At 43.2% G+C, this 27,712-nt stretch overlaps 1 protein-coding gene across 2 annotated transcripts in view; it reads left to right on the top strand.

Annotated features, from left to right (window-relative positions):
- Window positions 1–27,712, top strand: part of ASH1L (ASH1 like histone lysine methyltransferase) — a 719,892-nt gene that overhangs the window by 433,665 nt on the left and 258,515 nt on the right. For both annotated transcript variants that reach the window (XM_069218459.1, XM_069218458.1), the window contains exons 12-13: window positions 617–763; window positions 8,791–8,899. In XM_069218459.1, the coding sequence (XP_069074560.1) occupies window positions 617–763; window positions 8,791–8,899 (256 nt within the window). The remainder of the gene's footprint in view (window positions 1–616; window positions 764–8,790; window positions 8,900–27,712) is intronic.

Here is a 27,712-nt window from a genome sequence, read left to right as displayed (position 1 = left end):
ACTGTGGCAGTGAGCAGCCGTCTTATAGTACTGATGCAAATCTTACTCAAATTTTACAAATATAACTGAACTTTGGAGACCACAGAGGGCCATATCTGGTTTGTGTGTATCCTGGTATGAGATGAGGAATCGCTTTGTCATTTGTGTTTTTGAACGCAGTTAAATTGAGTGACACCTCTTACGTAAAGCTACACAGTGGTATAAGTGCTATGTTAAAAAAAGCTATGAAACAATTATTGTTACCCTTTCTTTCAAATATTCATTTCTCAACTCGTGTACTAGCACCTTTTTATCTTCATTCCCTCATCCTAATGATATTCTTCTGCTATTTTTACACGTGCAGTGAAATTCGGCTTAGAGTCTGCAAGGCTGATATCCGACCCATAGACCTTGTTGACTCTTAACTATATTTTTAGGTTTTGTTAATGTTGTCCCTACATAGAATGCTGCTTTAAACACCAGCATGGCTGAATCTTTGTGAGTCAACGTGGAGTTTGTCAAATTAGGAGCGAGGGACGTATTTGCAAGAAAAACGTGGTCATTAACAGGTTGTATGTTCAGTATAGTTATTTTGCTGATAAACGTCAGTGACATTTATCCTTCCTTGTCTCTGCAGGAACAGAATGATTGAGCAGTACCACAATCACAGTGACCACTACTGCTTAAACCTGGACAGTGGGATGGTGATTGACAGCTATCGCATGGGCAACGAGGCACGCTTCATAAACCACAGCTGCAATCCCAACTGCGAGATGCAAAAATGGTGAGAAACAGTGTGAACCAGAAGCACCTTTCCATCCCAGGAGCTCTCTGTAGAGTCAGACTGGTGTAGCTCACTCTGTTCTTCACAAGGAGACAGGCTCTTGATAGAGTTGAGCTCATCTTTCTAATTCTCCTCTTTAAAGAAAGGTTTATTTCGTTGGAAGTAAGATCAGACCGTCATTCTGGGTTAACCCATAGACCTGCTTCAGTTTCTCTTGAATTTGCTCAATTTTGCTGCTCCCCCAGTAACTTCAGCACACATTCCATTCAGCCACTGTTAGTTGTTCTCAGGTATGAACATGTGAGTTATATTAACTGTTCAGCTGTGTACCCGTTTGTATGGTGGAAGAATCTGGGAGAGCTCACCACACATGGAGCTCCACCTGCTCCCTTTTGACAAACAAGGCACAATTCAAACTCCTCATCCACACTTTCAAGGCACTACATAACACTGGCCCAGCATACCTCAACAATATCATCTGGGTCGAGCCTTTTCCTATGTTGCTCCTAAAGAAGGGAATGACCTGTTGCTGCACATAAATGCCTCCTCCTCACAGCACAAGAACTAGCTTTTCTAGTAGTCCCCCTAGGTCTTATGTGTGCTCTGTGACAAGATACCCTCCTGGGTGATAGTGCACTCTACATACCTGCATAACGTAGTAAGACGGCTGGGGTAGCACGTTGACAATGGAGGTTGGGAAGGAGAGTTTAAGAAAGGTTGAATCGGAGGGGCTGTTGTGGCAGCAAGCTGACCATGGAGTGCTGCAAGGAGGACCGGGGGAGCACAAGGACAACAGCGGGCAAGATGGAAGGGCTGGGGTAGCAAACTGAAAACAAAGGGTGAATGTAAGGCTGTGCGGAGCACACATACAACAGAGGACGGGTGACCAGTCAATCACTTTTTTTTGCCTTGCCTTGCCTTATCCCTAAAGAGGAACAGGAGCTCCATTGCCTTGACCCAAAGAGGAGGCCCAGGTTTTACATTCACCGCACAAAGGATCATCACATAGCTATCTAGCTATTTGTGTGAATTTCTGAGGCAAAGAATGTCAAGGAGGTGTAGAAGTGGCCCCTTTCAAGGTGGATAGTCGACTGCATCATAAATTGCTACAAATTGGCCAAGATGCAGCTGCCTGAAGGTCTGTGGGCTCAAGGCGCTACAACGTCTTTGGCACTACAGGGCCTGTTATGATCATTTGCCAAGCTCCGACATGGGCATCGGTGAATACATTCATAAAACACTGCTGCCTTGATAGTCTGACCCGATGGGAAGGTACCTTCCCCTGCTTGGTTCTGCAGGACACTTTGGTCTGAATAAGATTGGCGTGACCTTAACATCAGTAACAATTGAAAGTACCCACAGAGAGTAATACCTAGTAACTATTGACTTACCCCGGACCACAGGAAAATACCTTGGAGCACCTCCTTGAGAGATGTCTGTGATGATCAGGTAAAGTCATGTTTAAAGTGGCACTGCGTTTAGGTTTTGCATTATTCTGAATCACAGAGGCTAAAGATCAGGTGTTCCGCGTTACAACTGTTCATGTCTGCATATTCTGTCATTATTCTCCTATTATATCCATTTCTTAGAGCTGCTGAAAGGCTGTGTGTCTTTTATATTAGTGCGGGTAATGTTGATTATCCAGCATTGGATATTTTAGACACATGCTTGAATCATTCTCTGTCATCGGACTGAAACTTTGGTTAGAATGTTAAGCTAGCAGTGTTTCCCTACACTGAATAACATTGAAATTTCACATAGACTTCAGTAACGTATATACTTTATGTATGAAGCAAACTGCAGCCAGTCAGAGACCAGCACCTTCAGGTGCTCCCCTGACAGACGCTTCCAACTGCCAAATTTTTCACCACACATCACAGTGGGGAACCCTCAGGAGGAGCTCTCTACTAGAAGACATTTTTTCAATCTTTTGCCTGTCAAAAGATGCCTTAGAACAACATGACAGAGTTGTGACAGAAGAAACAACTCAGCAAAACCTGTAAAGCCTGTGAGAATACGAAAATCTTTATGGATGACCAACATTCAAAGTGCCTTTACTGCCTACATGCCAGCCACAATTTAAAGAAATGTGAGATGTGTCTCACTTTCTCTTCAAAGAATCTAAAGAATCGTCAAAGAAGATTAACATAAGCTATTCTTGAGAAGAAAGTTGAAAAGGCCCTCCTTTAGGTGAAAGTAAGGAAAGAGTGGCTCATAAAGAGACGTCTGTCAGGAGGACTTCCAAGCTGGGTCTAAGACCCTCTGATTCTGCTTCTAAGGCTCAGACATCAGGTCTGCTACTATCCAATACTACTTCTAAAGATTTGGGAGCACCAAAAAAAAACACAGAAAAGTTCAAGAGGAAAGCAGATTAAGATGAGGGCAGTTTCACCAAAAAAATAAATAAATAAAGGTGGTCCTTCAAGAAACAACACCCAGAAAGACATCCTTTGAGAAACAAAAAGACACTTGAGGTATGTTGCCTGGTAAGAATTCAGCTTCGTAGGCGACGATGGCCGTTCCTAAAATGTTGACTAAAGAGATGTTAATGAAAACATTGTCAACGGTGGTGCTGGAATCCTCCATCACAGATTAGTTGAAAAGGCCATCAACAGTATTGTCGACCACCTCGATGGTGCCAACATTGTCGACAACTTCAGTGTCAACATTGACATACATCGTCGACAGCACATCCTTTAGGCCTGAAGTACAGTTCATAGTAATGGGCATTCCTTTTGGTGGTACCAACATCTTTCAGAAAAAAAGTGAATGAAGCTCTTCAGTCAATAAAGACTGATACCAAAACTGCTAGATCTTTGAGTGTCTTGCAAACCAGACGAACTAAAGAATCATAGGAGAGAAAGAAGGAGATCCTATAATCCAGGATCATTTTTTTCACTCATGTGGACAATATGGATCGGAATGGCAACAACAAAAGCAGCAAAACAATGAATGAAATAACCGAGGACAAAGAAGAAGAGGGAATCAGTATTACAAATATGACTCTAAAGGGACACAAGCATGACTTCCTAGTGTAAGCATGCTCCCTAATCCAGTTGCCAATAGAGGGCAGTATATTGCTATTCAAGGAAAAATGGCAACAGATTAGTTCTGGACATGGTTCATCATGGTCCTATCCTGGAGTTTGTAGAGAAGTTACCAGTTGTTCTACCACAGAAAAAAACACCTCTCTCAGTTACTGGTGGAGATTGTGAAACTATTACAAAAATGGGCAATATAAGAGGTGCTGCCTGGAGAAAGATCTCTGGGAATTTACTCAAGATTTTTTCTCATCTTGAAAAGATCAGGAATTTGTGACCTAGTCCTGGAACATTGGAATCCCAGCAAATACATGAAAACAGGTTTTCGTATGGTCACCCTTCAAGAGATTCTGCTTTTCTTCTGAAATGTCACTCTCTCATGACAGCTTGCCTTCCAACAATGAGAACAATAACCTCTCTCCTCGGCTCGATGACTTCCTGCATCTTCCTCACACCGAGTGCTTGTCTCCAAATGAAACCCCTACAAGAGTGTCTAGAGGACCATTGGGATTAGCTGACAGGCAATTGGGACAACAGGATACCACTGTCTTGTCATGCAAAGCTCTCCTTCAAATGGTGGTGCTCCCCAAAAAACCTACTTTGACGGATGCCTTTTCATCAGGAGGTTCCTCCTTAAACAATAGTAACAAAGTCCTCACTACTAGGGTGGGGGGCTCACACGACCATCTCCAGGGCAAATGGTCAGAGAGAGAGTCGACATACCATGTCAACCTCCTGGAGCTAGGAGCAGTCCATCTAGTGCTAAAAGCATTTCACCCGCCGTTCAGATCCAACTCCATGCTTGTCCAGCCGGACAATACCACCACCAACGAGTAAGGAAGGACGAGGTCCAGGCCTCTATCGCACAAAGTCCAAGCAATCTGGAAATTACTCATAGCTGGGAATATTAACGATCACCGCAACTCAACTCACAGGTGTGGAAATGTGCAGGCAGACTGTTTCAGCAAGATTCTGCAAGAAAACCACAGGTTAAGTCTTGCACGATGACGTCGTGCACAACATATTTCACCTGTGGGGGCACACCTTCCATCGACATGGTCGCCACCGCATAAAATGAAAAATGCTGCAGCTTCGCCTCGAGGTACTACCAGCCAGGGACTCTGGGGAATGCCCAATAGATCGACCGGCCCAGCAAGTTTCATTATGCCTTTCCACCGATTCCCCTGATTCCAACAGTCCTCATCAGGCTGTCCCACTTGAGGGCCAAGACGATCTTAATAGCTCCTGAGTGGACACGTCAGTGGTGGTTCATGGACCTCCTTCACCTGTCCATCCATCCACATCTCAGAGTGCGATGCAGGACACCCCACTTTCTCCTCCTTGAATTTGGCGGCATGGCTCCTGAGCTACTGCAGTACGGACACTTGAATCTGCCACAGAACTGCATGGACATCCTCAGAGAGGCTAAGCGGCCTCCACTGGTTTTGCATGTGCCTTCAAGTGGAAGAGATTCTGCATTTGGTATTCCTCCAAGAACGTGGACCCCCCTTGCTATGAAGATGTCATTCTGCTTTACTTACTCTATCTAGCAAAATGTGGCTTGCAATTGTCGTCTCTAAAGTTTCTCCTGGCAGCCCTTACTGCCTACACAAAATGTCCTGCACAATCTCTTTTTTCAAAATCCCGGTAATAAGGACTTTCTGAAAGGTTTGCAAAAGGTTTTCCCTCCCATTAAGAGCCCTTCACTTCTCTGGGAGCTTAACATTGTACTCTCCCTCCCTGAAACACCTCTCTTGGAAGACAGCTTTCCTTGTAGCAATAACATCAGCTCGCAGCGTTAGTGAGATCCTAATGCTTTGTTCTCACAAACCATACACAGTCTTATATTCTAGCAAAGTGGTTATGAGAACTCACCCGATATTCCTCCCTAAGGTTATTTCAGATTTTCACATTAACCAGACTGTATCTCTTCGAACATTCTTTCAGACTCCCTCTACTCCAGCAGAAAGATCTCTCCATTCCCTGGCTGTGAGAAGAGTTTTGAAATTCTTCCTAGACAGGACATGTGACATCTGCAGGCCAAACCATCTGTTTATTAACCGTGGTCCGGTCATACGGGCTGGCCCCTTCTAAACAGTCCATTTCCAGATGGATAGTTTCTTACACCCTGTTGTGTTATGAATAGGCTAAGCCTAGAGCACACTCCGCTAGAGGTAAAGTGACTACAGCTACATTATTGAGAAATATCCTGATACCAGCTATTTGCAAAGCAGCCACTTGAAGATCTGTCCATACATTTACCAAACATTACTGCCTGGATTCTGATGCCAGGGCAGGTGTTCAAGTAGGACAGGCCTCCCTTAGCAATCTGTTTGCTTGAAATTACCTTCTCTGTCCTCTCCAGTAGGGATGGGCTTGCTACTCTAGTCAGTGCTTATGACTATAAATGGAAATCCCCTAAGAGAGAAGGAATAGTTTCTGACCTGTAACTCCAGTTCTCTCGTAAGGGAATTTCCATTATAGTCATAAGCAACCCTCCCTCCTCCCTGGTGAATCGGACAGAGGTCACCCGTACACTGATGTGTCAACAGACACACCTCACCTCAAAAGGAACTGAAGCAACTGCCACCTGGCCAGCATGATGAGATACTGGTGGTCTCTGGCCTCTTAAAGGCACAGCCTCTTCTTTCACTCTTATAATGGCAGCCTATGGGGCTACACTGCCCTAGGTTACTTTATATTTGTACTTTACCAAAAAATAATTTGTGGAAGACATTTATGCTGTTTTGTGGTTTTTTTTAACCAAGACACCATCACATTTTTAACAAATGATGGAAGTTCTTGAACAACCACATTGATGAAACAACAGCAGATATACTTATTCATCCCAGACCAAGACGTGGGAGATTTTATATGCTTCCCAAACTTAACAAAATGAACAGTCCTGACCGCCCCATCATCTCTGGCAATGATACAGCCACTGAGAGACTATTTTTATTTTTCGACCTGCACCTCCAGCCCATTGTCCAAGAACTTCCATCATTTGTTAAGGACACCAGTCGCTTCCTTCAGATTATTGAAAAATTAAACCAAACCTACACATTTGATGATGACACTCTTCTGGCTACATTTGTGTTACATCGTTATACACCAATATATCACATGATAGTGGGCTTACAGCATTATCTGAAGCTTTTAATAAAACAACTGTGAAAAAACAATCGACAAATGTGCTTACCAACTTTTTAAGAGTTATCCTTAAATCCAGCAATTTTACCTTCAATGGTTAACAGATACAAGGGACTTCCATGACCACTCGGATGGCTGCTTCCTATGCAAATATCTTCACGGGCAAACTGGAGGACTATATACTTGCGAGTTCTAGCATCAAACCACTGGTATGGCTACGATACATTGATGACGTATTTATATTATGGAATGCAGGAAGCAGAGCATTGGAACAATTTACAGCTTTTATCAACAGTATCCATCCTACCATCAAATTCACCGGCAGCAATACTAAATAGAAGAGTCATCTCCATTTTCTGGATGTGTTACTCACCATTCATGAACAAAAAATGATAACTGATCTGTACCACAAGACTACAGATGCTCATTTGTATATAAACTGGACTTCATGTCACCCATGCCACAGTAAACTCAGCATCATCTACAGCCAAGCACTCAGAATATGATGCATCTGCAGCAATGAAGACACCTGTAAAGACCATCTACAGGAGCTTGTTACATTATTTAAAAAGAAAGGCTATCCTCTGCATATCATTCTGCAACAAATTGACAAGTCTTTGCAGTTACTCAGGGAAGCACTTATTTGGAATACCAGCAGAAGAAACAAAAGTGACAGAATCCCATTTGTGGTTGACTACCATCCATCAGCTCCCAACTACAGAAATATAATTCAAACAACTGTTCCCTTACTATCCACTTGTGAAAAATTGCCAAAGTTTTTTCCAAAACTGCCATTCATTGCTCATCGCAGAGTTCCCAATTTACGATTGCTTATTGTGAGAGCTGAACTTAAGCAAGCTGTAACAAATGCAGGAGTTCATTGCTGTCATTCTAAAAGGTGCATCACATGTGAATACCTTTTACAAAGATCATCAGTAACTAGCTCTGTTACAAGAAGGGCATATGGAGCAAAGACAACATCTTACATGTCGCTCAACATGCATTACTTATGTAATTAAGTGGCAATGCCAAAGCTGTAAATAACAATATGTAGGCCAAACAGTGAATGACCTCCGTACCCGATTCAGGAACCACAAATCAGCAATAATTAACAAGAAACTGGACCAGCCTGTAGCCAATCATTTTAACCTTGTGGACTATTTACTATCTGATTTGAAGATTTTCCCTGTGGTACATGTCTTAAAGGAAGAACCACTGGACAACAGAGAAAACTTCTGGATGTACCATACAAAATCACCTCATCCAGATGGGCTGAACATCACTGACATACCTTGATTTCTGCATATCTGAAGAGTTCTTAGGACTGCATTGATTCCACATTCCAACTGGAATCTTCTCCCATGATGTTTTTTGAAAATCCAGCAGTGTCAGCTTTGCAGCCTCTGAGCAAACCATCTTGTACTACCCGAGTAAGGCAGAAGCTGAAACTTTGTAGTGGAAATATATTTTTGTTCTTTGGTGAGACCATCTGTTTGAGTCATTTCTTTGTTGAATATTTCATTTTCTTGGAACTTATTCTATCCTTTGGGATCCAGATTTTTGCCCTGGTAGTAAGTAACTTTTTCCTTCTCCTCTAAAAAGGCATAGTTAGTTAATGTTCGCACCTGGAGCCTTTTGCGCAGTGCAGATCATGTCTTTATATCCCAGTAACGCACACTTTTGATCATTCCAGGACTGGGCAGTAAGTACATTGGGCAATGTTAACATCTGTTATTTGCAGCACTTAGAAATGTCAGAAGTTTGTTATACAGCATGAATGTACTGTTATTATATACCATTTCATAAAAAGTTGTAATGTTTCTTTTCTCTTCTGAGGTCTGTGAATGGTGTTTACCGAATTGGTCTCTATGCTTTGAAGGACATGCCTGCAGGCACTGAGCTAACATATGACTACAACTTCCACTCTTTCAATCTGGAACAACAGGTAACTGAGGCAGATTTGGCTGTATTAGAAATTGCTTTTTCCATGACCTTCAAGTCATTTTATTGAGTAGGATCTCATCCTACATATGCCTCTAATCTTAATGGCCTCCATTGAAGCAGACTTGAGCAACACTTTGATACTGGAAGTCTCGCAATCGAACCACATAGAGTTCTTTGTTATTGTAGTGCATATGTGAGATTAAGATGGCAGCTGTTTTGATTGCATTTTCCAAATCAGAATAGTTTATGTACTTTGAAAAACACTGTTTCTCCAACATTGGATTTTTTAATGTTTTTACATGCTTGAATCATTCCCTGTCACCTGGCTGGGAATCCCCGGCACATTAAAATAGCAGTATAGTTTGTAAATATACAACATACAGTATATAATGTAAAATGGCGATAGGTCTGAAACTTAGTAAATTTAGTAACTCATCCACCTCATTTGAAAGAAATAAAGCTTTAGCCCATCCAGTGGAGGCTTAAGCACTCCAACTCCTCTGAGAGGCCACCACAGCTCAGATGTCTACTGCACAGCAAGTTGTTTTTAGGGAAGATTTTTTCAGTTTCTCCAGTATTGGTTCTTTTATAAGTTCACATGCTTGAATCATTCCCCGTCATTGAAGTGGGAGTCCCATCCCATGGTAATATTAAATAGCAGTATAAAGACATTTGACTTATAAAACAGTGTTAAAGTGCATTCACTTTTACAGTTTGTCATCATTTGAAAAGACCCAAAGTTAGCCAATCAGGCGACAGCATCCTTTAGATTCCTCAGCACAGAAGGTCCAGTTTCTCTGATTTTCTATCATGTGAAAGGAGTCTCCCTGAGCTCTGCTCAGTGTTTTCTTCATTCCAGTTTTAAAAGTGTCTGAAAATGTCTGCTACTTCAAGGAAAGGACTCCTTAGGCCCTGCAAATCATATGGGAGAAGCGATTACATGCCATTGACCCACATTAGGACTGCCTCTACTGCCTTCATCCTCACCACAAAGTGAAGGACTGCAAGGTTTTCTGCACCTTTTCATCTAAGACATTGAGTGTGAGAGAGAGAGAGAGGGAGGGAGAGAGAAAGAGAGAGGTGAGGCTTCTGTTGTGGCTACAAAAAGTCAAGTCACAAGGAAATACATCCTCATTGGAGAGAGTGACATCTCTGTTAAGTCTTGCAAGAGAGAAAGATCCCATGACCAGGTGACCTCTAAGGAAGTTCAGTACTGGAGAACCTGAGGCTCAAAAGACTTCTCTTCATGGGTCTCTGAAACATACTCTGAAAAAGGAGAAAACATTGAAATTCCACTCCAAAACTACTTCCACTGAGCCTACTACTCCAACTACTAAGTCCTCAGACCATCCACATACTTCTTTATCAGAACCGTCGACGACAAAACCAAAGAGGCATGTAAGAGCACTGTTGACGGGATCTTTGCCATCAACAGCCACTACAGCAATGGTTACTACTGTCTCGTCGACAAGACAATTAATGACGAAGATGACTTCGGTCGTAGACGCTGTAATCCCATCGACAAATATTTCCTTGTTGACAGACTTCAGCGATGACACCACCATTGGCGACACCAACATTGCAGACCAGGTCATCAACACACTTATATTTCCTTGTCGACAACACATCTATTGTCATAAAAGTGGCAAAGACCCCCTTAAGGCCTCCAGACATGTCCCCCAGCGAAACCATATCCTCCTAGCCACTTACTTGATCTGGAGGATTCAGAGAATGAAGGACTGTTTGGCCCAGCACATTGCCCATTTGAGCTCCAGGTGAAATATCAAGATGAGGAGGAGGAGTAAGAATCCTATTATGGCCAATATTATAATCCACAAGCAACAACAACGGTGTTCACCATACTACCACGATTACCCAGAATCTCCACCTAGGCAAAGTGATGTGCAAGTACCTCTCTCATGGGTACAAGATTTTCAATCTGTGCTGCAGGACTACCGTAGAAGGTTCCCAAAACCTTCACAGGATCAGCCTCCACCTCCACCACCATCTATTCCAGCAACACCAAGGCCTGTTCCCCCTCCAGTTACGCCAAGAATGACACTGGCCTCCAATATTGCAGCACCACCCAGGGATGATCCATCCTCATCTGAAGATAACAGGGAAGGAAGAGGGTGAGATCCAAGACACCTATCCAACCCATGATGAGTGGAATGACTATCTGCTCCTTACTCTGTCGCCACCAGCACTATATCCTTTAGATTCCCCTCCTGAGGACATCTGGATCTTTTATAATTTGATGGAAAGAGCTGCAACGAGGTTTGACTTGCCTATGTCGGTGAAGCAGTCAGATTGCTTGCTTTATGACTTATAGGAACAGGCACGAAAGTCCATTCATGCTGTCCCAGAAATTGATCATATTGGGGAAAGGGATATCAAGCTGATGTGGAATCCAGTAACTGCGGCGGACAGTGGTTCTAAGCATCAACAAAAAAATACAAGGCTCCTGAAGGTTCCCCCGTTTGCCTAACAGGGCATCCTAAAGCAGATTCTGTGGTTTCACAAGCTTCGTAATAGCTCAAAGAATCCTTCAGAAAGGGTGGGCGCCTAGATAATGTCGGGAAGTGCTTCTCCACTATGTCTGCCATTACAATTCGTGTGGCTGATTCTTTAGCCATCTTAGGCCGTTACGTTAGGCATATGTGGTCAGACATCGACACCCTGGTGGATCTAGTGCCTGAAGACAGGAAGTCAGAAGCAAGGAAAATATTGCAAGAAGCAGAATGCACATCCTCTAAATTAATTGACTTTGTGATGGATATCGCTTCCACTGGCTTCCAACAATTGGCAGGAGCAGCTGTTTTACGGAGGCAAGGCTGGCTAAAATCAACATAGTTTAGGCCAGAAGTACAATAACAAATACTCAACATGTCATATGTTGGAGAGACACTGTTTAGAAAGCACATCAGTGATGACTTACTCGCCATCAAAACTGATACGGACGCTGCAAAACCGTTGAGCACATTGCAATTCCATAAATTTCCCTTTTAAGGAGCCCATGGTAGGTGTTTCTCTACCTACAGGGGAGGTTATGAATGTTACCAGCAATATCAGCCCTTTCAACCTCAATATAGGTCTGCCCACCAACAGCAGCTGTACTGTCCTCCACGGTCAGCAGCATACACCATGCAAACTGCGTGACATAAGCAGCCCACCAGTCAAAGGAATGACGTCCATAAGCAGTGACCTCAACCAGGCTGCCAGCTACCATCACCTTAACTCATCCAGTGGGTGTGAACATCTCAAACCACCTTTACCAATGGCAGGAAATAACTACAGACAAGTGGGCACTAGAACTGGTCCCCTTTGGTCATACCCTAGAGTTTATACAGAGACTGCCAAACATGCCACCAAAAGGCGTGCACCCCCGTTATCTTCACTTACTGTGGAAAGAGGCCCTAATTATGCATGCCAAGGGGGCGATTGAGAAGGGATCTTTTATTCAAAAGTGCTTGGGCTTCTACTCTTGCTTTTTCCTTGTCAAAAAAAAAAATCTGGAGAGTAGAGACCTGTTCTGGACTTCAGAAAGCTCAACAGGTTTCTAAGGAAGTAATTGTTTTGCATGGTCATTCTGTATAACATCTTGCATCTCCTGAACCACGGAGATTATATGACAATTCTCGACTTGCAGGATGCATATTTCCACATTCCCATACATCCACAGCATCGCATATACCTCCGCTTCACCGTAGCTGCCACCTGTTACCAGTTCAAAATTCTATCATTCGGCCTCAAATCAGGTCCCTGCATTTTCATCAGTTGCCTCGCCCCAGTTGCAGCCGTCCTCTGAAAACACGGTCATCAAGTATTCCACTACCTGGCCTAAAAGTGTAAACACCTTCGCAAGCATCTGAAGCGACACTGGGCTTGTATTGCACTGTTTCACAAACTGGGGCTCACACTAAACCTCTAAAAGTGATCTACTGTCTCACAACAAAAGATAACTGTTCTAGGCTCAACCCCAGACACCATACAGGACAAGACATTTCTTTCCCATGAAAGGCAGCAAAGAATGGCTTATCTGGACCTCAAGATTTCCAAAAGAAAGTCTGCTTCAGTGCATCTATACAAGTCATTGCTAGGGATGATGTCATCTGCAATAAATCACATCCACTTAGCACACCTGAAGATTAAATCTTTGGAAGAGGAACTACAACACTAATGGATTCAGATGGAAAGGTTGTTCAACCTCATCAAAATAACTCCAAGGATGGCCCAAGCTTTGAGTTGGTGGTCTCACACTCCTCATATCTTCAAGGGCCTCACGTTTTTGCCACTAATACCATTCTTCACCATAACAATGGACATCTCCCCAGAAGGTTGGAATGGACATCTGCAATACCTGCAAATCCAGGGGAAATAGTCTACCACCCAAAAGTCAATGCATATAAACCGCCTGGAACCAAAGGGTATTTTTCTCACCCTCCAGGCTTTCCTACCTTGCATACACTGATCTTCAGTGCTGGTATGTACAGACAATAAGACCAGCTTCCATTGCATAAATAAACAAGGAGGTACAAGGTCGCTGGCTGTCTCCCAGGAGGCCCAAGTGTTATGGCACTGGCGGACAACACACAACATTACTCTAAAGGCCGAGCATGTAGCAGGAGCAAGCAATACTTTGGCGGTCACGCTCAGCAGATCCCTGGAGAGATATCACAAATGGGAACCAAACTAGTAAGAATTAGACAAGATTTTTCAGTTTTGGGGCAAACCAGAACTAGAGGACCTCTTCACCGGGATGCTGCTTCTACACCAGTTGGCACCCACTCCCAGGATTGTGGGGGAATGCCTTTTTGACAACATGGTGCGGGATGCATGCGTACGCTTTTCCCCCCATCCCCATGTTACTGCAAGTTCTCTGCAAAATGAGGGTGGAACAGTGCCGCTTGATGCTGATCACTCCCAGGTGGCCCAGGCAATACTGGTTGACAGAACTCCTCTTTTCAGTCCTAACAAACCCTGCTGACAATGAACCCGGGCAATGTTTTACGTATGAATCCAGGCTCTCTCCAATTATATGCATAGCTCCTGAATTCCATGAATTTCAGTTTTGGAATGTGCATATTCCTCAAGAATGCAAGGCTATCCTTGCAAGGGCAGACTCAACTAACAAATCCCAGAGTTTGAAATGGAAAAAAATCTGTTTATGGTGTCAGCAATCCAATCTGCATCCGCGTGAAGCATCAGCGGAAACAATCTTACCTTAACTTCTCTCTCGGGCTCGTTCAGGTTTGGTGCATGCTTCTGTGAATGTACATCTTGAAGCAATATCCAGATATAGACGTTCCTCACAAGCCACATGCTCCACAAGGATAGTCAAGCAATTCATGAAAGGACTCCCGAGTTTTCCCTCCAGTGCCAGTTCCTCAACCAGAATGTCATCTTAATGTCATTCTTTCCCAACTCATCAAACTGCCATTTGAACCGATTCACGAGGCGGATCTAAAATTCCTTATCTGGAATGTAGCTGCGCTGTTGGCACTGAAATCCGCTAGAAGGGTGAGTGAGATTCAGGTGTTCACAACCCTTTTCTCCGGTTCACAGATGATTGTGTCATTCTAAGGACTAATCCAAAATGTATTCCTAAGTGTAGGAAGCTGGCCTGTTGTGTGGGGGGACACCTATGGTGTTATCACCTTAGTGATGTGTAGGCAGTGTGTAGAAAGCCAGGGCTCTCTAGGGGTAGCTGTGGATGATCAACCAAGACTTATCTAGGAGACATGTAAAGCTTATGCAATACCACTGTAGTCACACAGTACTTATCACACATGAAAGAACCACACAGTGTTACTAAATTAAAGTTGCTTTATTATGGTAGCACAGGTACTACAATACTTATAGGCAACCCCCGACTGGAGGTAAGTACTCACTAAAGGTATACACAATAGCAATCAGAAATCAGCATAGGAACAACAAGCATTGGCAATACTTTGTGAAAATAGTGAGGGCTCTAGGGGAGGGCTAAACCATGTACTAAGAAAGTGGTATGCAAGATACAGTCCCCCACCCAAGGATGTGGAGTTGTTAGAGGGGAGCTGGAGGAACTAGGAAGCCCAAGAGGTGAGTACCAGACTGACCCCCAGCGACTAGGAGAGCAGAGGGTATGTACCTGGTTTTCCCAAGGACTAACAGGTGGACTTAGAAAAAGGATTAAGCAAGAATAAGACCAGTCTAGAAGAAACCAGCGATGGCTTCTGGAAGAGGAGGACCTGCAAAAGAAGGGAACAGAGTCCAGTCCACTATGGAGTGTCCAGTGGGTGGGGGCAGGAGCTGCAACCCACCCTTCTGTGGATGAAGAACCACATCGACGGGGGATGAAGAAGACCAGCTGTGGAGCCCAGGAGCTGAAGAGGGGCCCTTGGAGTGGTGCAGATGGTGTTCCACGTCGGTTGTCGGGTTGCAGATGGCTAGTGGTGTTGGAGAACCACCAACAAGCCTTGGCAAATGCAAGAGAAAGTAAAGAAGAGTTGCAAGGCTGAAGAGGACCAGCAAGGCCTAGGGGACTTGACCCAGGAAGGGGAGTCCGAGATGACCCTCAGCAGTCAAAAGAGCCAACAGAAGCAGTCACAGTTTCTTGGTGCAAGCTGAAGTCTCGCCGACCTCAAAGGATGTGCAGCTGGGGAAATGTTGCAGTTGCTGGAAGGAGCCAGAGTAACAATGTTGCAAAGCGAAGTTTGCCGGAGTTGCAACTTGTCGGTTCCTGAAGAGTCCAGTTGCGGTTCCAGTGGCCAGAAAACGAAGTAAACGATGCAGAGGAGTCCCGGTGGAGTCTTACATGTTGAATCTGGGGACCCACCCTCAAGGGAGACCCTAAATAGCCCTAAAAGGGGGTTTGGTCACCTATAAAGGTGACCACCCATCAGGAGGGGTCTGTGATGTCAACTGCCTGACCACTCAGATGTTCCCAGGGGCCTCTGCACATCTTGGTTTGAAGATGTAAGAATCGAGTGGCCACTTGGAGGAGCTCTGAGCACCACCCCTGGGGTGGTGATGCAAAGGGAGTGGTCACTTCTCTTTCCTTTGTTCAGTTTCATGTCAGAACGGGGGCCAGGGGTCAGGGGTCCTTAGACTGGTGCAAATCGGTTTATGCAAGGAGGGCACCAAATGTGCCCTTCAAAGCAAACCAGTGGCTAGGGGAGGCAACCCTCCCAAACCTTGTAACACGTATTTCCAAGGGAGAGAGTGTTGCCTCCCTCTCCCACAGTAAATCCTTTGTTCTGCATTCCTCTCCCTGAGCTGGTGAAGCAGCAGGAGGGCAGAAACATGTATGAGGGGTGGCAGCAGCGCAGGCTGCCCAGAAAACCCTATAAGACAGATTTGAGAAATAATGGGGGATCCTCTAAGGAGCCCCCAGAGTGCATGGAATCATACAACCAATACTGGCAACAGTATTGGGGTATGATTCTGACATGTTTGATACCAAACATGCCCAGGTTCGGAGTTGCTGTTATGTAGCTGGACTTAGTGCTTCCCTGCACTTAGGAAGTCCAGATAAATGGAGCTAGAGTTAATAGGGGCATCTCTGCCCAGGCAGTGGTGCCCTCACACACAGGTACTTGCACCCTTCCCTCTGGGCTAGGATGGCCTGCCATAAGGGTGACTTACAGTGACCTGGTGCAATGACTTAAGGTGAAAGGGTGCATGCACCTTTTCACGCAGGTTGCAATGACAGCCCTGCATGCACATTTTGCATGGGCTCCCATGGGTGGCACAATTCATGCTGCAGCCCATGAGGAACCCCTGGTGCCACAATGCCCTGGGGACCTAAGCACCATATACTAGGGACTTACAACGGGCACCAGTATGCCAATTGTGGGGTGTGCAAAATCCCACGCAATCAAATTTAGAGGGAGAGAGCACAGTCACTGGCGTCCTGGTTAGCAGGATCCCAGTGAAAACAGTCTAAGCATACTGATAGCAAACAAAACGTGGGGGAACCATGCTGAAAAGAATAACTTTCCTACACTAAGGTACCCTTGTTGTTTCACCTCAATGAGCCTATTATTTTACAACCATTTTTCCAAAATTCGGCAAATCCGGCAGAGCAATCTTTGCAAACACTAGGGCATTAAGCGGTGTCCTAAATTCTACTAATATCGTACCAAACAGTTTCACAAAACTGAGCAACTTTTAGTTGTGTATGGACAGTCTCGACAAGGCAACCTGTTATAAAGGTTGCAAGGTTGATCTTGGCAACCATACAGTTTTGACAATCCAAGGTGGGCAAACCACTTTCCTCTAAGGCAAAAGTACACTTCACAAGGGCAGCCTCGTTGGCAGGTGTTCCTTTTGAGAAAACCTGCCATGCTGCAACATGGAAGAGAGTCCACACTTTCACTCAGCACTGTTGGCCTGGATGTGGCACACCGGAGTGATGCAGCAGTCGGCCAGGCACTGTAACTGTATCTATTTCAATAAGGTGAGACTGTTAATTTGAATGCTACCTTGTTTGACATCTCAAGTTATATTACACATTATGGGTTGATACTAATGCATTCCAGTATGTGTATAATTATTATTATGATTGTTATTTTACAACCCGCCATCTGCAAAGGTGATAATGTCACAATATGGAAAACTACAGAACTGCTTGCTATTCTGATTCAAGCATGAGAATCCATGAAACATCCACTGCTGGAGAAGAAAATGAGTTAATGACCTGTAACTTCAATTCTCCAGTATTGGTATATTTCATAGGCTCACATATAAAACACCCTCCTTCCAATAGAGGCTCCCCTTATCTCACTTGTGTTTGAAAATCTGAGAGACTGGAACTTCTGTGGTGAGGGCTCTAAGGGGTGCTGTCGCCTGATTGGCTGAACTTCGGGTCTTTTCAAATGATGACAATAGACTGTAAAAGTGAATGCACTTTAACATTGTTTTATATGTAGAATTTCTTTATACTGCTATTTAATGTTACTGTGAGACTCCCGCTTCGACAACCGGGAATGATTCAAGCATCTGAATCTATGAAAGATACAAATTCTGGAGAACTTAAGTTACAGGTAACTAACTGGTTTTCTTGTGGACCAGGGAGATCTTTTGGTCTGACAAGCAACTGCCAACAGTTGTCACTATGGCTGTCAAAGAGAAGAGATCTCTTTTTAAAACATGTTTATCTGGAGGCAGCAAGAAAATTTACACTGATGACCCACACTCTGTGTATTTATTGTCTTTATCCTAAACATAAGTCAGCAGATTGCAAGATCTGTACGTCTTTCTCCATTAAGACTCTTAAAAACAAAGAAAGGAGGTTGGCATTGTTTAGGAATAAAGATAATTTTCTTCCTTCTAAAGGAGATGTCCCATTTTCAGGGGAAGATTATGTGTGAAGTCCCCCCCACCCCCACACCTTAGAACTTCCATGAAGGCAGCGCACAAGAGGAGACTTTTAAAGTTTCCTGAGCATTAGCTATTTGATACAGCGTTTGCAGCCACCTTTTCTTCTGACAAACCAGAGTTTGAGCACTACAGAGACTCACCTGTGGCAATAGAGAAGTCTTCAAGTGAAACCTTCTTCACTTCTTAACTCCATTATCGACGACAAAGATACCGTTGACGATAACACCATTGATGACAGTGATACCATTGAGCATTACATCGACGATTATATCGTTGACGATGAGCATACAGTTGTCAACAACAATACCGTCAGTGGCGAAGACTATACTGTCAACAGCGTTGACCATACAGTTGACGGCGATGACCATACCGTTGACTGCATCACCGTTGGGAACCACGCTGTCAATGAAAAACATGTGAGTAAATGTTTTTTCAACAGTCAGGATCACGGATTTGCCTCCAGTACAGTTATTGCAGTCAGACAAGGAAGAAGAGGCTAGTGATTACGCCACACTGACAGCTTACAATTGGATGTGAGAGATGTCCCAGATTTTGAAGCAGAGGCAATGGACAATGAGTAGTCCTACAATGAATATGTGCATCAGCAGGAGTCTGGAGGTAATCAAACGGATTTAACTTCGAAACCCCCTAGATGTTATAGAGAGCCAGATGGTGGTCCAGGTGCCAATGGCCTTCTTATCAATGTTGTAACAAATGCTGGATACTTTTACTAAGTTATTACAACAGCAACCAGTAATCCTAGCATGGACTTGCCTGCTGCTCCTGTCCTCCCGCTTCCTGAACTAGGTCCTTTGCCATTGTCACCTCCTAGGCAGCCATCGCTGCTATTCCCAGCTCCAACGCCAAGGGCATCAGTTCATGGGGAAGACACGGATGACGTTTACTCTAATGGTTCTGCCTGTTCTGATATAGAAGTAGAGGAAGCTGAACTGCCACCCGACGGTGATGGAAGGGTTGATAATGGCTGAGATTTTATTGTCCCAAGTGGAAATGATCAGCCAATTCCACTAGATGCTACTATTGACATCTCTAAATTTCATTTGTTGATTGAAAGAGCTGCCCAGACGTTCAGTGAACCAATGACCTATGTAGACCAACCTTGTTTTATTTATGACTTTAAAGAGCATCCTCATAAATATGTTAAATTCATACCTATTCTTAATTAAATCTGGTCCCAAGGTTTAAAATTAATGAAGACACTGGTACCAGTCCAGCTGTGATCTCTTGTCATGAAAACAAATGCAGAACCCCCGATTCAGCTCCGACTTGCCTCAGTGGTTATACTAGACCACATTCAATAATTTGCTGCAGGCGCTTAAAGAAGAGCCAAGACCCCAATAATGTCATCATCTAGTTAGCCGGATAAAGATAACAAACATTTTGATAATCTGAGCTGGAGAATTTCCATTATGGGAGCAACCTCAGCTAGGACAGCTAGTGTGCCCTCGTGGTTCTAAGTCAATATGATCGCCAGATGTGACATGACGTAGCTCCATTACTGAATCTTATTCCTGAGGATAAGTGGGAAACAGCAAGAGCTAGCAGAAAGGAATGAGAACTGACCTCTTCCATTATTGAGGTGGCGATGGATGTTTCAAATTCAGGTTTCCACTAGTTGGCAGCAGACCTCGAAAAAACTACTCGCTTACTCGCTATGGCAAGTCGTATTTTATCAGGTCGAAACCTACTCGCCCCTTCTGGCGAGTTGACCTAAGAATAGGTGCTCTCTTCAGTAAGAAAGTGAAGGAGCCATAAAGACACCTTTAAATCTTGTTCACATCTTGTCTCATTTGCTCTGTGTTCAGAGACAGGGGTCTAAAGTCAGATTTGTCTTCTTGTAATTACTTTGCCTCCTGACTGCAAAGTTTCCAGTATTTTGTAAGGTGAACTGTCTTAACATGCTGTACAAAGAGTGTGAAATGAAAGCTGTAGGGTGTCACAGTTTTTCTAACACACAACATTTAAATAACTAAGACAACTGTACAAACAGTTCAAAATATATTACAGTAGTTGTGAAAGCCCTTTTTTTGTACTTCTGTGTGATGAAAAAAAGATTGTAATAGGATGAAAACAAATCAGAACACTTTACTTGGTGATGTGCTAATGATAAATATGTTTTCTGAAACACATTTTTCACAGATTATTGTTAATACGCTATATAGTTTTATCAGTAAAGCTAAAAGTTATGTGGAAGGTTTTTGGACATTTCCTGGAAACATCTTGTCTGTAAATGACAGTGCGCCACTACATCATGTTTAGTAATATATTTATTAATAGTGAGTGTTTAAACAAACTGAGAAACACTCCTGCCCTGATGGTAATGCTATTCGTTAACTAAAAGGCAAGTCATGGATTATGTGTACCCTTTATGTAGGCTAGATTCTTATTACACATGGAGAAAACGTTTAGTCTGTTTAATCAAACAAAATAGGTTTTTTGGTAAAGCAGAAATGCTGAACTCACATATTTGAAGTTTCACTCATTAGAGAATGAAGAAAAATGCAATTCTGTCAAATAAAATATTTGCATAGGATCACACAATTTGAGAGTTGGTTATGGATCAAGGGCATTACAGTTAAGTCGAGTAGATTATTCAAGTTCCTTGACCTGCAGGTCTAATGCTATTTTCATGATTTCTCTATTATTGGATCTTTCATAGATTCACATGCTTAAATCGTCAAAATCAATTCTTTTGACAAAAGAGAGTGCCTCTGTAACAAGCTGTCGTTGTCAACTATAATCTCCTGAAATAAAATACTGTTGACAGCACCATCAGCAAATAAGGCCCCTGTCTCTCCTACATTAAGCAGCCATTTAAAGAAGCTTGACAACCTCATTGTTACTGACACCACTGTCGTCAACAGACTCGTCAACGAGCACACTGACAAGGGCAGCACCATCGCTGAAGACACAGTCGACGACAGCTTTGGCGAGAAGGATGCCATCGACTACAGTCCCGTCAACAACTCCATCGTCAATGAGACCCTCATCAACGACAGTTTCCTCAGCTAAAATGCCTATAAGTGCTGAAAAGCCTAAGAAACCATCATCGAGGATGACGAAACCAGCAGACCCACCATCGACAAAGACACCACTAACGCCTTTAATGCCTACTCCCATCATGCCACTGGCTGGAAAATCTCCGATTGACGTCATTCTTCCTGCCCACACGTCTCCTAGTAAAATGTTGCCATTCCCACAGCCTCATTTGCTAGATGAGGTATTAGATGACGAAGGCCTCTTTGGAGTCGCTCATAGGCCTTCAGAGTTACATGTTGAGTATCAAGATGATGATGACCATTGCTATCAAGATGAAACATATGTAGGTGAACTGTTACAAGAACAATACCCTGTCAATTCTACACAAGGTCTACAGAAGCAAACAGTTCAGATGCCATGAGAACTAATCTCCAACCTGCAGGACATACTCCCGGATGGTGTAATCTCCAACCTGCAGGACATGCTCCCGGATTGTTACAGATGCTTCCCAGAACCTGCAGCAATTGAGCCTACGTCACAGCTACAAACACCTATGAGGTCTCCACAACAACAAACCCCACACTTCTCCTCATGCACTGCCTCTACCGGTAGCCCTCTTATCAACACTACTATTGGCAGATCCTCCAGTAGATGACCCTGACACTTCAGAAGAAGAGATAAGGGATCTGGCCTCAATTACTACTGAGTGGGATGATTATGTAGTACACACACCATCTCATCCTTCAGTAGATTTGCCACTGGATGATATAGGTGGTTTTCATAATATCACGGTTTTAACTACCTTTATCCACCAAACAGATGGACTGTTTCATTGACAACTATAAGGAACCCATGAAGAAGTTTGTAAGGTGATTCCCATAATAGAGTTCATCTGGCAAGAGGGCATTCACACAATGAAGGATCCAGCCACTCTGTCGGCAGTCATGGCTAGACAAGAAATATAATGCAACAAACAGGTGGCGCAGCAGCTGGCCTAGTAAGTCATCCCTAAGCCAGACTCAGTTATCAGTCGAGCAGCTTACAGGCACTCAAAGAATCCTTCCACCCCTATTACTACGCCACCGGATAGAGATGGACGCCACCTTGACAACATTGGCAAACGTTTTTCTAGCATGGCAGCTCTCACAGTGCGGGCAGCCAATTCCCTAGCAATACCAGGAAGATTTGACAGGCAGATGTGGTTGGATATGGCACAATTTATAGACCTCCTGCCAGTAGACTTTAAAGAGGATGCCAAAAAGTTTCTCCAAGAGGGAGAACAAGCCTCTGCGGAGATAATAGACTGTGCCATTGATATCACCTCAACAGGATATCGACAGTTAGCTGGAGCGGCTCTGCTCAGAAGGCAAGCCTCGCTGAGAGCTACATCCTTCAGACCAGAAGTCCAGAGTAAGATCTTGGCTGTGCCTTACAATGGAGAAGTGTTGTTTAGCAAACACATTGATGACGCTGTCCAAGCGATCAAGACAGACACAATACTGGCAGATCCTTGGAAACATTTCAAATGCAGAGGCAGTCATTTCAAGGAACCAGGGGCATAAGCTATTTTTCCTATTGAGGAGGATTTCAATCCTATAGGCAACAATATCAGTCTTATCAGGGGCAATATCATTTGTAATACGCACAGCAGTGAAGGCATCCACCTTCGGCAGCATACAACCAGCCGACAAGAGGGAAGCAGCTCACCTGAGGGAGACACTGCAAGAAAACTGACCTTACACTGGTGCTGGCTACCCTCACAGTTAGACAAAGCATCTTGGGGGTCGTATTTCCTTCTTCCTTCATCAGTGGTCCCGTATAACAAAGGACAAATGGATCCTGGACATCTTAGCTCAGGGACATACCCTCAAACTCATGAACAAACCACCAAATGTCCCTCCCAATGGAGAACCCGCTCTTCATCTAAAAGAACTACTGATGGAAGTTTCTATTATGGTAAAAAAAAAAAAAAAAAGGAGTGGTGATAGAGAACGTCCCAAAGTCTCATAAGGTAATCGGTTTTGACTCCCATTTCTTCCTCATCAGGAAAAAGTCAGGAGACTTGCGCCTGATTTTAAAGCTTTGGAAGCTAAGAAAGTATTTGAAAAATCAGTTATTTTGGATGGTCACCTTACAGGACATTTTACACCTTCTCAGTCATGGGACAATATGACCGCTCTCGACCTCCAGGATGCATACTTCCATATTCCCATTCAACCCAAACATCGAAAGTACTTACGATTACAGGTATCCGGCACCCACTACTAGTTCAAGGTTCTCCCTTTCTAATTAAATCCAGCCCCATGTATATTCACCAAATGTCTAGCCCATGTGGCAGTTCACCTGAGGTAGAAAGGGAGTGGAAGTATTCCCAGGCTTGGAAGATTGGTTAATAAAGGTTCCAACATCTCAACAAGCCACAGAAGAATATGAAACTATGCCTCTTGTTGTTCAAGAAGCTAAGTCTCAAAACGAATATGCAGGATTTGTCTCTTAATCTGAAAACAAGGCTAACCCTCCTCGGCGCAATCATAGACACCAAAACAGGCAAAGTGTTGGTCTCTCTGGAGAACCAGAACAGAATTCAGCAGTTAGCCCAAAGGCTTACCAAAAGAGAGCCTGTTTCAGATCGACTGTACAAGTCGCTCCTTGGAATGCTTTTCTCTTGATTGACCTTGATCCCAGATTGCAGACTGCACATGCAGCCATTACAGGAAGAACTAGACCAGCAGTGGACACAAGTTCAGGGATCATTTGACTGTATCATTCGAATTACCCCAGTAATGGTCTCATCCAAGCAATGGTGGACTCTGAAAGCACTTATAGCAAGGGTTGAGCACCACACAGCTCCTTTTGTTGCATACTCGCCATCGGGATTGGGTCAGTATAGCCTCCAGAACCAAGACGGAGACCGATTTCACCCCATAAACTAATATTCATTATTATTAATGCACTAGGGGACAGTACACAGGCTGTACTGTTTTAACCTTTCTATCCAACTGTATTGTAATGATGCAGCACTCCATGAACTGATACGAATCCATATCATTAGTGCACACGAGGACATTTCACAGACACTGCTGTTTTTGACAATTTAATTAACTATACTGGAGTGATGCATTTTCACTATAGATTTTTTGTGCGGAAGGTACTTGTGCCAAAGCACTTAAATAAACTTATATTGAGAATCCAATACCCTCAAATTAATTACCCATTTCTGATATTAACACCTACTGTTCAACCACATTCCACCATTAGCCCTCCCTCTACTGTAAGTACTACAAACACACTCACATATCCCATTTCTCAGTATTCCTCCAACCCTAACTTCATCAACTCTCTACTCACTCTTTTGGGTAAATTTGATGAACTTGAGTCAAAGCCATACCTATATAGTTTGCTACATCAACTAGAGCATACAAGGACCAACCTGTGCGCCAAGGGCAATGAAACACATCAAGGACAACAAAAACAACCCCTAAGTCCTTCAGTAAGCTTGCACACCATTCGATCAGACCACAGTAGAAAGCCGTCCAAGGATCTAACATCAAAGCAATATCAGCTTTGACAATCTCCAGAGCAGCCACTATAACTACAGCTGGAACCATTGGAGCAACAACTAGAATGGCAATATGTCAATCTCTGTTCACTTAAGGCACCTCAAATCCCGAAACTCGATCTAAAGAACGGTGAACAGACTGCATCACAGAGAAAGTAGTCCCTACACCAAGAGAAGTTATCAAATTCGAATAAAACAAACAGGACTGAGACAACCTTCAGATCACCCACTCAACATACAGGTGCCATGCATCCTCATCAGCTCTTATTTCTTAAATAATGGCATGCATATATGCAACCTGCTAAGTGATTCTAGCACAGAAACATACATGCACAAGTATGCTCCAGCCATTCTACATGAAGCCATACCAATTATTGCCTAATACTCTGTAGAGCCATACCAAGCAGCATGGGAGGCTATAGTCTACAGAGTCTCTAAAGCTACCACCATGATCAAACATCACTCAACATCAGAGTACCCACCACTTGCACCTTTACCACCTCATTCCTTCTGATCCATCAACACCAAACAACACTTGTAGGCACTCTGCTGGACTTCATCGAATATCACAGTTGACCACCTTAATCTGTGAACCCTAGAAGACCTCAACACATACTACAAAAAAATTGGACCTCAGATGGACAGCTGGCTTTGAACCATTTAGTTACTGCAGCTCATCACCCTGGCTGGCTACACACAATTCAGACCATACTCATGACGTTATATTAAACTCAGCGGACCTCATTGAGAGAAGCTCAGCCGATTACTTAGAGAAATCCCTTTGTCGTTTGCTTAAATCTAAAACTCCTAGTGCCTCCTGCCATGACCAGCAACCAAATCTATTGGCACCACCTTTAACAGATCATGGAAGGGTTGCAGTAGCAATTCATTCCAGAAAAAAATATTAGTAACTCTGCCCCTTACCACATTGATGTCCATAAACCAATTCTATCACTAGCTAACAGAAGTTCTCAACAAAGTGGCTCCACTTAAAACCTCTAAAAAAGAGGTAACTATGACATAAGGTAGGCTAGCTCAAATAAAGTATAAATCTGCAAAACAAAAAGGAAATCCAAATTCTAAAACAGTGGAGGAAAAGTATGACCTAAAAGATAAAATCATTCCCCAATGACTATGCTCAATCTACCAGGGCTTCAATAATTAGCCAACAAATCTCATTCATTTCAGATACCATCAATTTGACCAACAAACTATTCAATATTATTGGTGAATTCAGAAGACCAGGCTTTACCAAACACGCTACAAGTCACTTAAAGCAAATGTGGAACTCTCTTGCAGAACACTGAACTAAATAAGCAAAGCAGTTAGAGCTCCACGCCCACCTTCTAAATATGGCAGCTGGGAGCACCACTTGTTACTGAGCTGAATTGTGATGACAATAAAGCACATCCAGAACTATGCTTGTTTAGTCTCATAGCTATAAAATAAATCATGGAGCCAGTTGTCACAGTAACCATTGCTGGACCACCCATTCACTTGTACCCCTCCATATATTCTCAAAGCCATGACTAGACCGACAGAGCAAAAGTCAAGAAATCACTATCACCAGGAGAATTTCCCAGAAAACACAAAAAAAGCCTTACATCAAGCTGGCCCATAGGAAGAATGAACTAAATGGTGGGAAACTAACAGATGAAACACCTATCTCGAAAGGGGCATTTCACTGTGAATTGATAGAAAATGCAACACTGGCTTAGATCTCAGATTTCCTTGACAAAATGTGCTTTCTGTCTGACCAAAAACAGGATTCTGACCTGGTAGTGGCACGTAATCAATATTAATTCCTATCTAAGATGACCTCAAGAACAGTAGACTCCAGTGGAGTGACTATATTCTCAAAAGAGTTTCAGCCCTATGGACCACACATCCTAATTACTAGAATAAAGGATGCAGGAATAGAGAGTGCAGACCTAAAATATATTGAGTGAGATAAGTTCTAAGTCTGAGCAGACGTTACCACATCACTCTACCCTATTGCGCCGCACTGCTTGCTGCTTGCAAGAAAAGATACTTCAAAGTCATTTGCACAACCACAGTGCATTCACATTACGGGACTTATTTTTATCCAATCCAGTATTAACATGTGTATGAGTTCTAACATGACATGTTACTTATTGTCCCCTCTTACAAAAAAAACAGCATAGGTGGAATTCTTCTCTGAAGAAGCTTACTAACTATGGAACATCCTACCCATAATATGAATGATCAACAATAGAGAATGCATAAAAGAAATAAAAACTTGCTTTACCCAAAACATGACTCAGACTCTAGAACATTGCATATGACTTCTCTTTCCAAGATAGTTCATGCCATGGAAAAATTGGTGTAAACCAAATAGGCTGGAGATGTACTAGAAACTGTGAGATGGCTTCCAGATTTTTGCTCACAACAGTGCACAGCTACATAAGATATTCCCAACGGTTGGATTATCTATACACCATAATGGGTCAACCTCTCTATATAGCAGCATCATCAAACTATTTAAAGTACCTGTCTCCTATACTGGTCTACAACACATGCTTATGCTCTGTTAATGACTGACACAGCATTTCTCCTCGGCTTCGAATCCTCACTCACTGCATTACATTTTTCCCACATGGACCAAACTACCACCAACATACTTTCAATTGTGAATCCAAAGGGTGGCCAGGAGGCCACTGAAAATTAGAGATCTGGTCAGAGCAGGAAGAGCTATATAAATTATGCATAAAGAGTGACTACTTACTCAGAAATTGAGCAAACTCTTTCTGTCTTAGAAAGGATGTGAAAATACCAGTACAACATAATGCAATTCAATACATTACACCTTCAGGGAAAATACACTCTGAAGAAGGCAAACATAGTGGGCATTGTGGTCTTCAGTTCTACACC

Source organism: Pleurodeles waltl, chromosome 12, assembly GCF_031143425.1.
Source record: "Pleurodeles waltl isolate 20211129_DDA chromosome 12, aPleWal1.hap1.20221129, whole genome shotgun sequence".
Classification (NCBI taxonomy): domain Eukaryota; kingdom Metazoa; phylum Chordata; class Amphibia; order Caudata; family Salamandridae; genus Pleurodeles; species Pleurodeles waltl.
The sequence above is the reverse complement of the archived record's forward strand: the minus strand, read 5'-3'. Positions and strand labels throughout refer to the sequence as shown.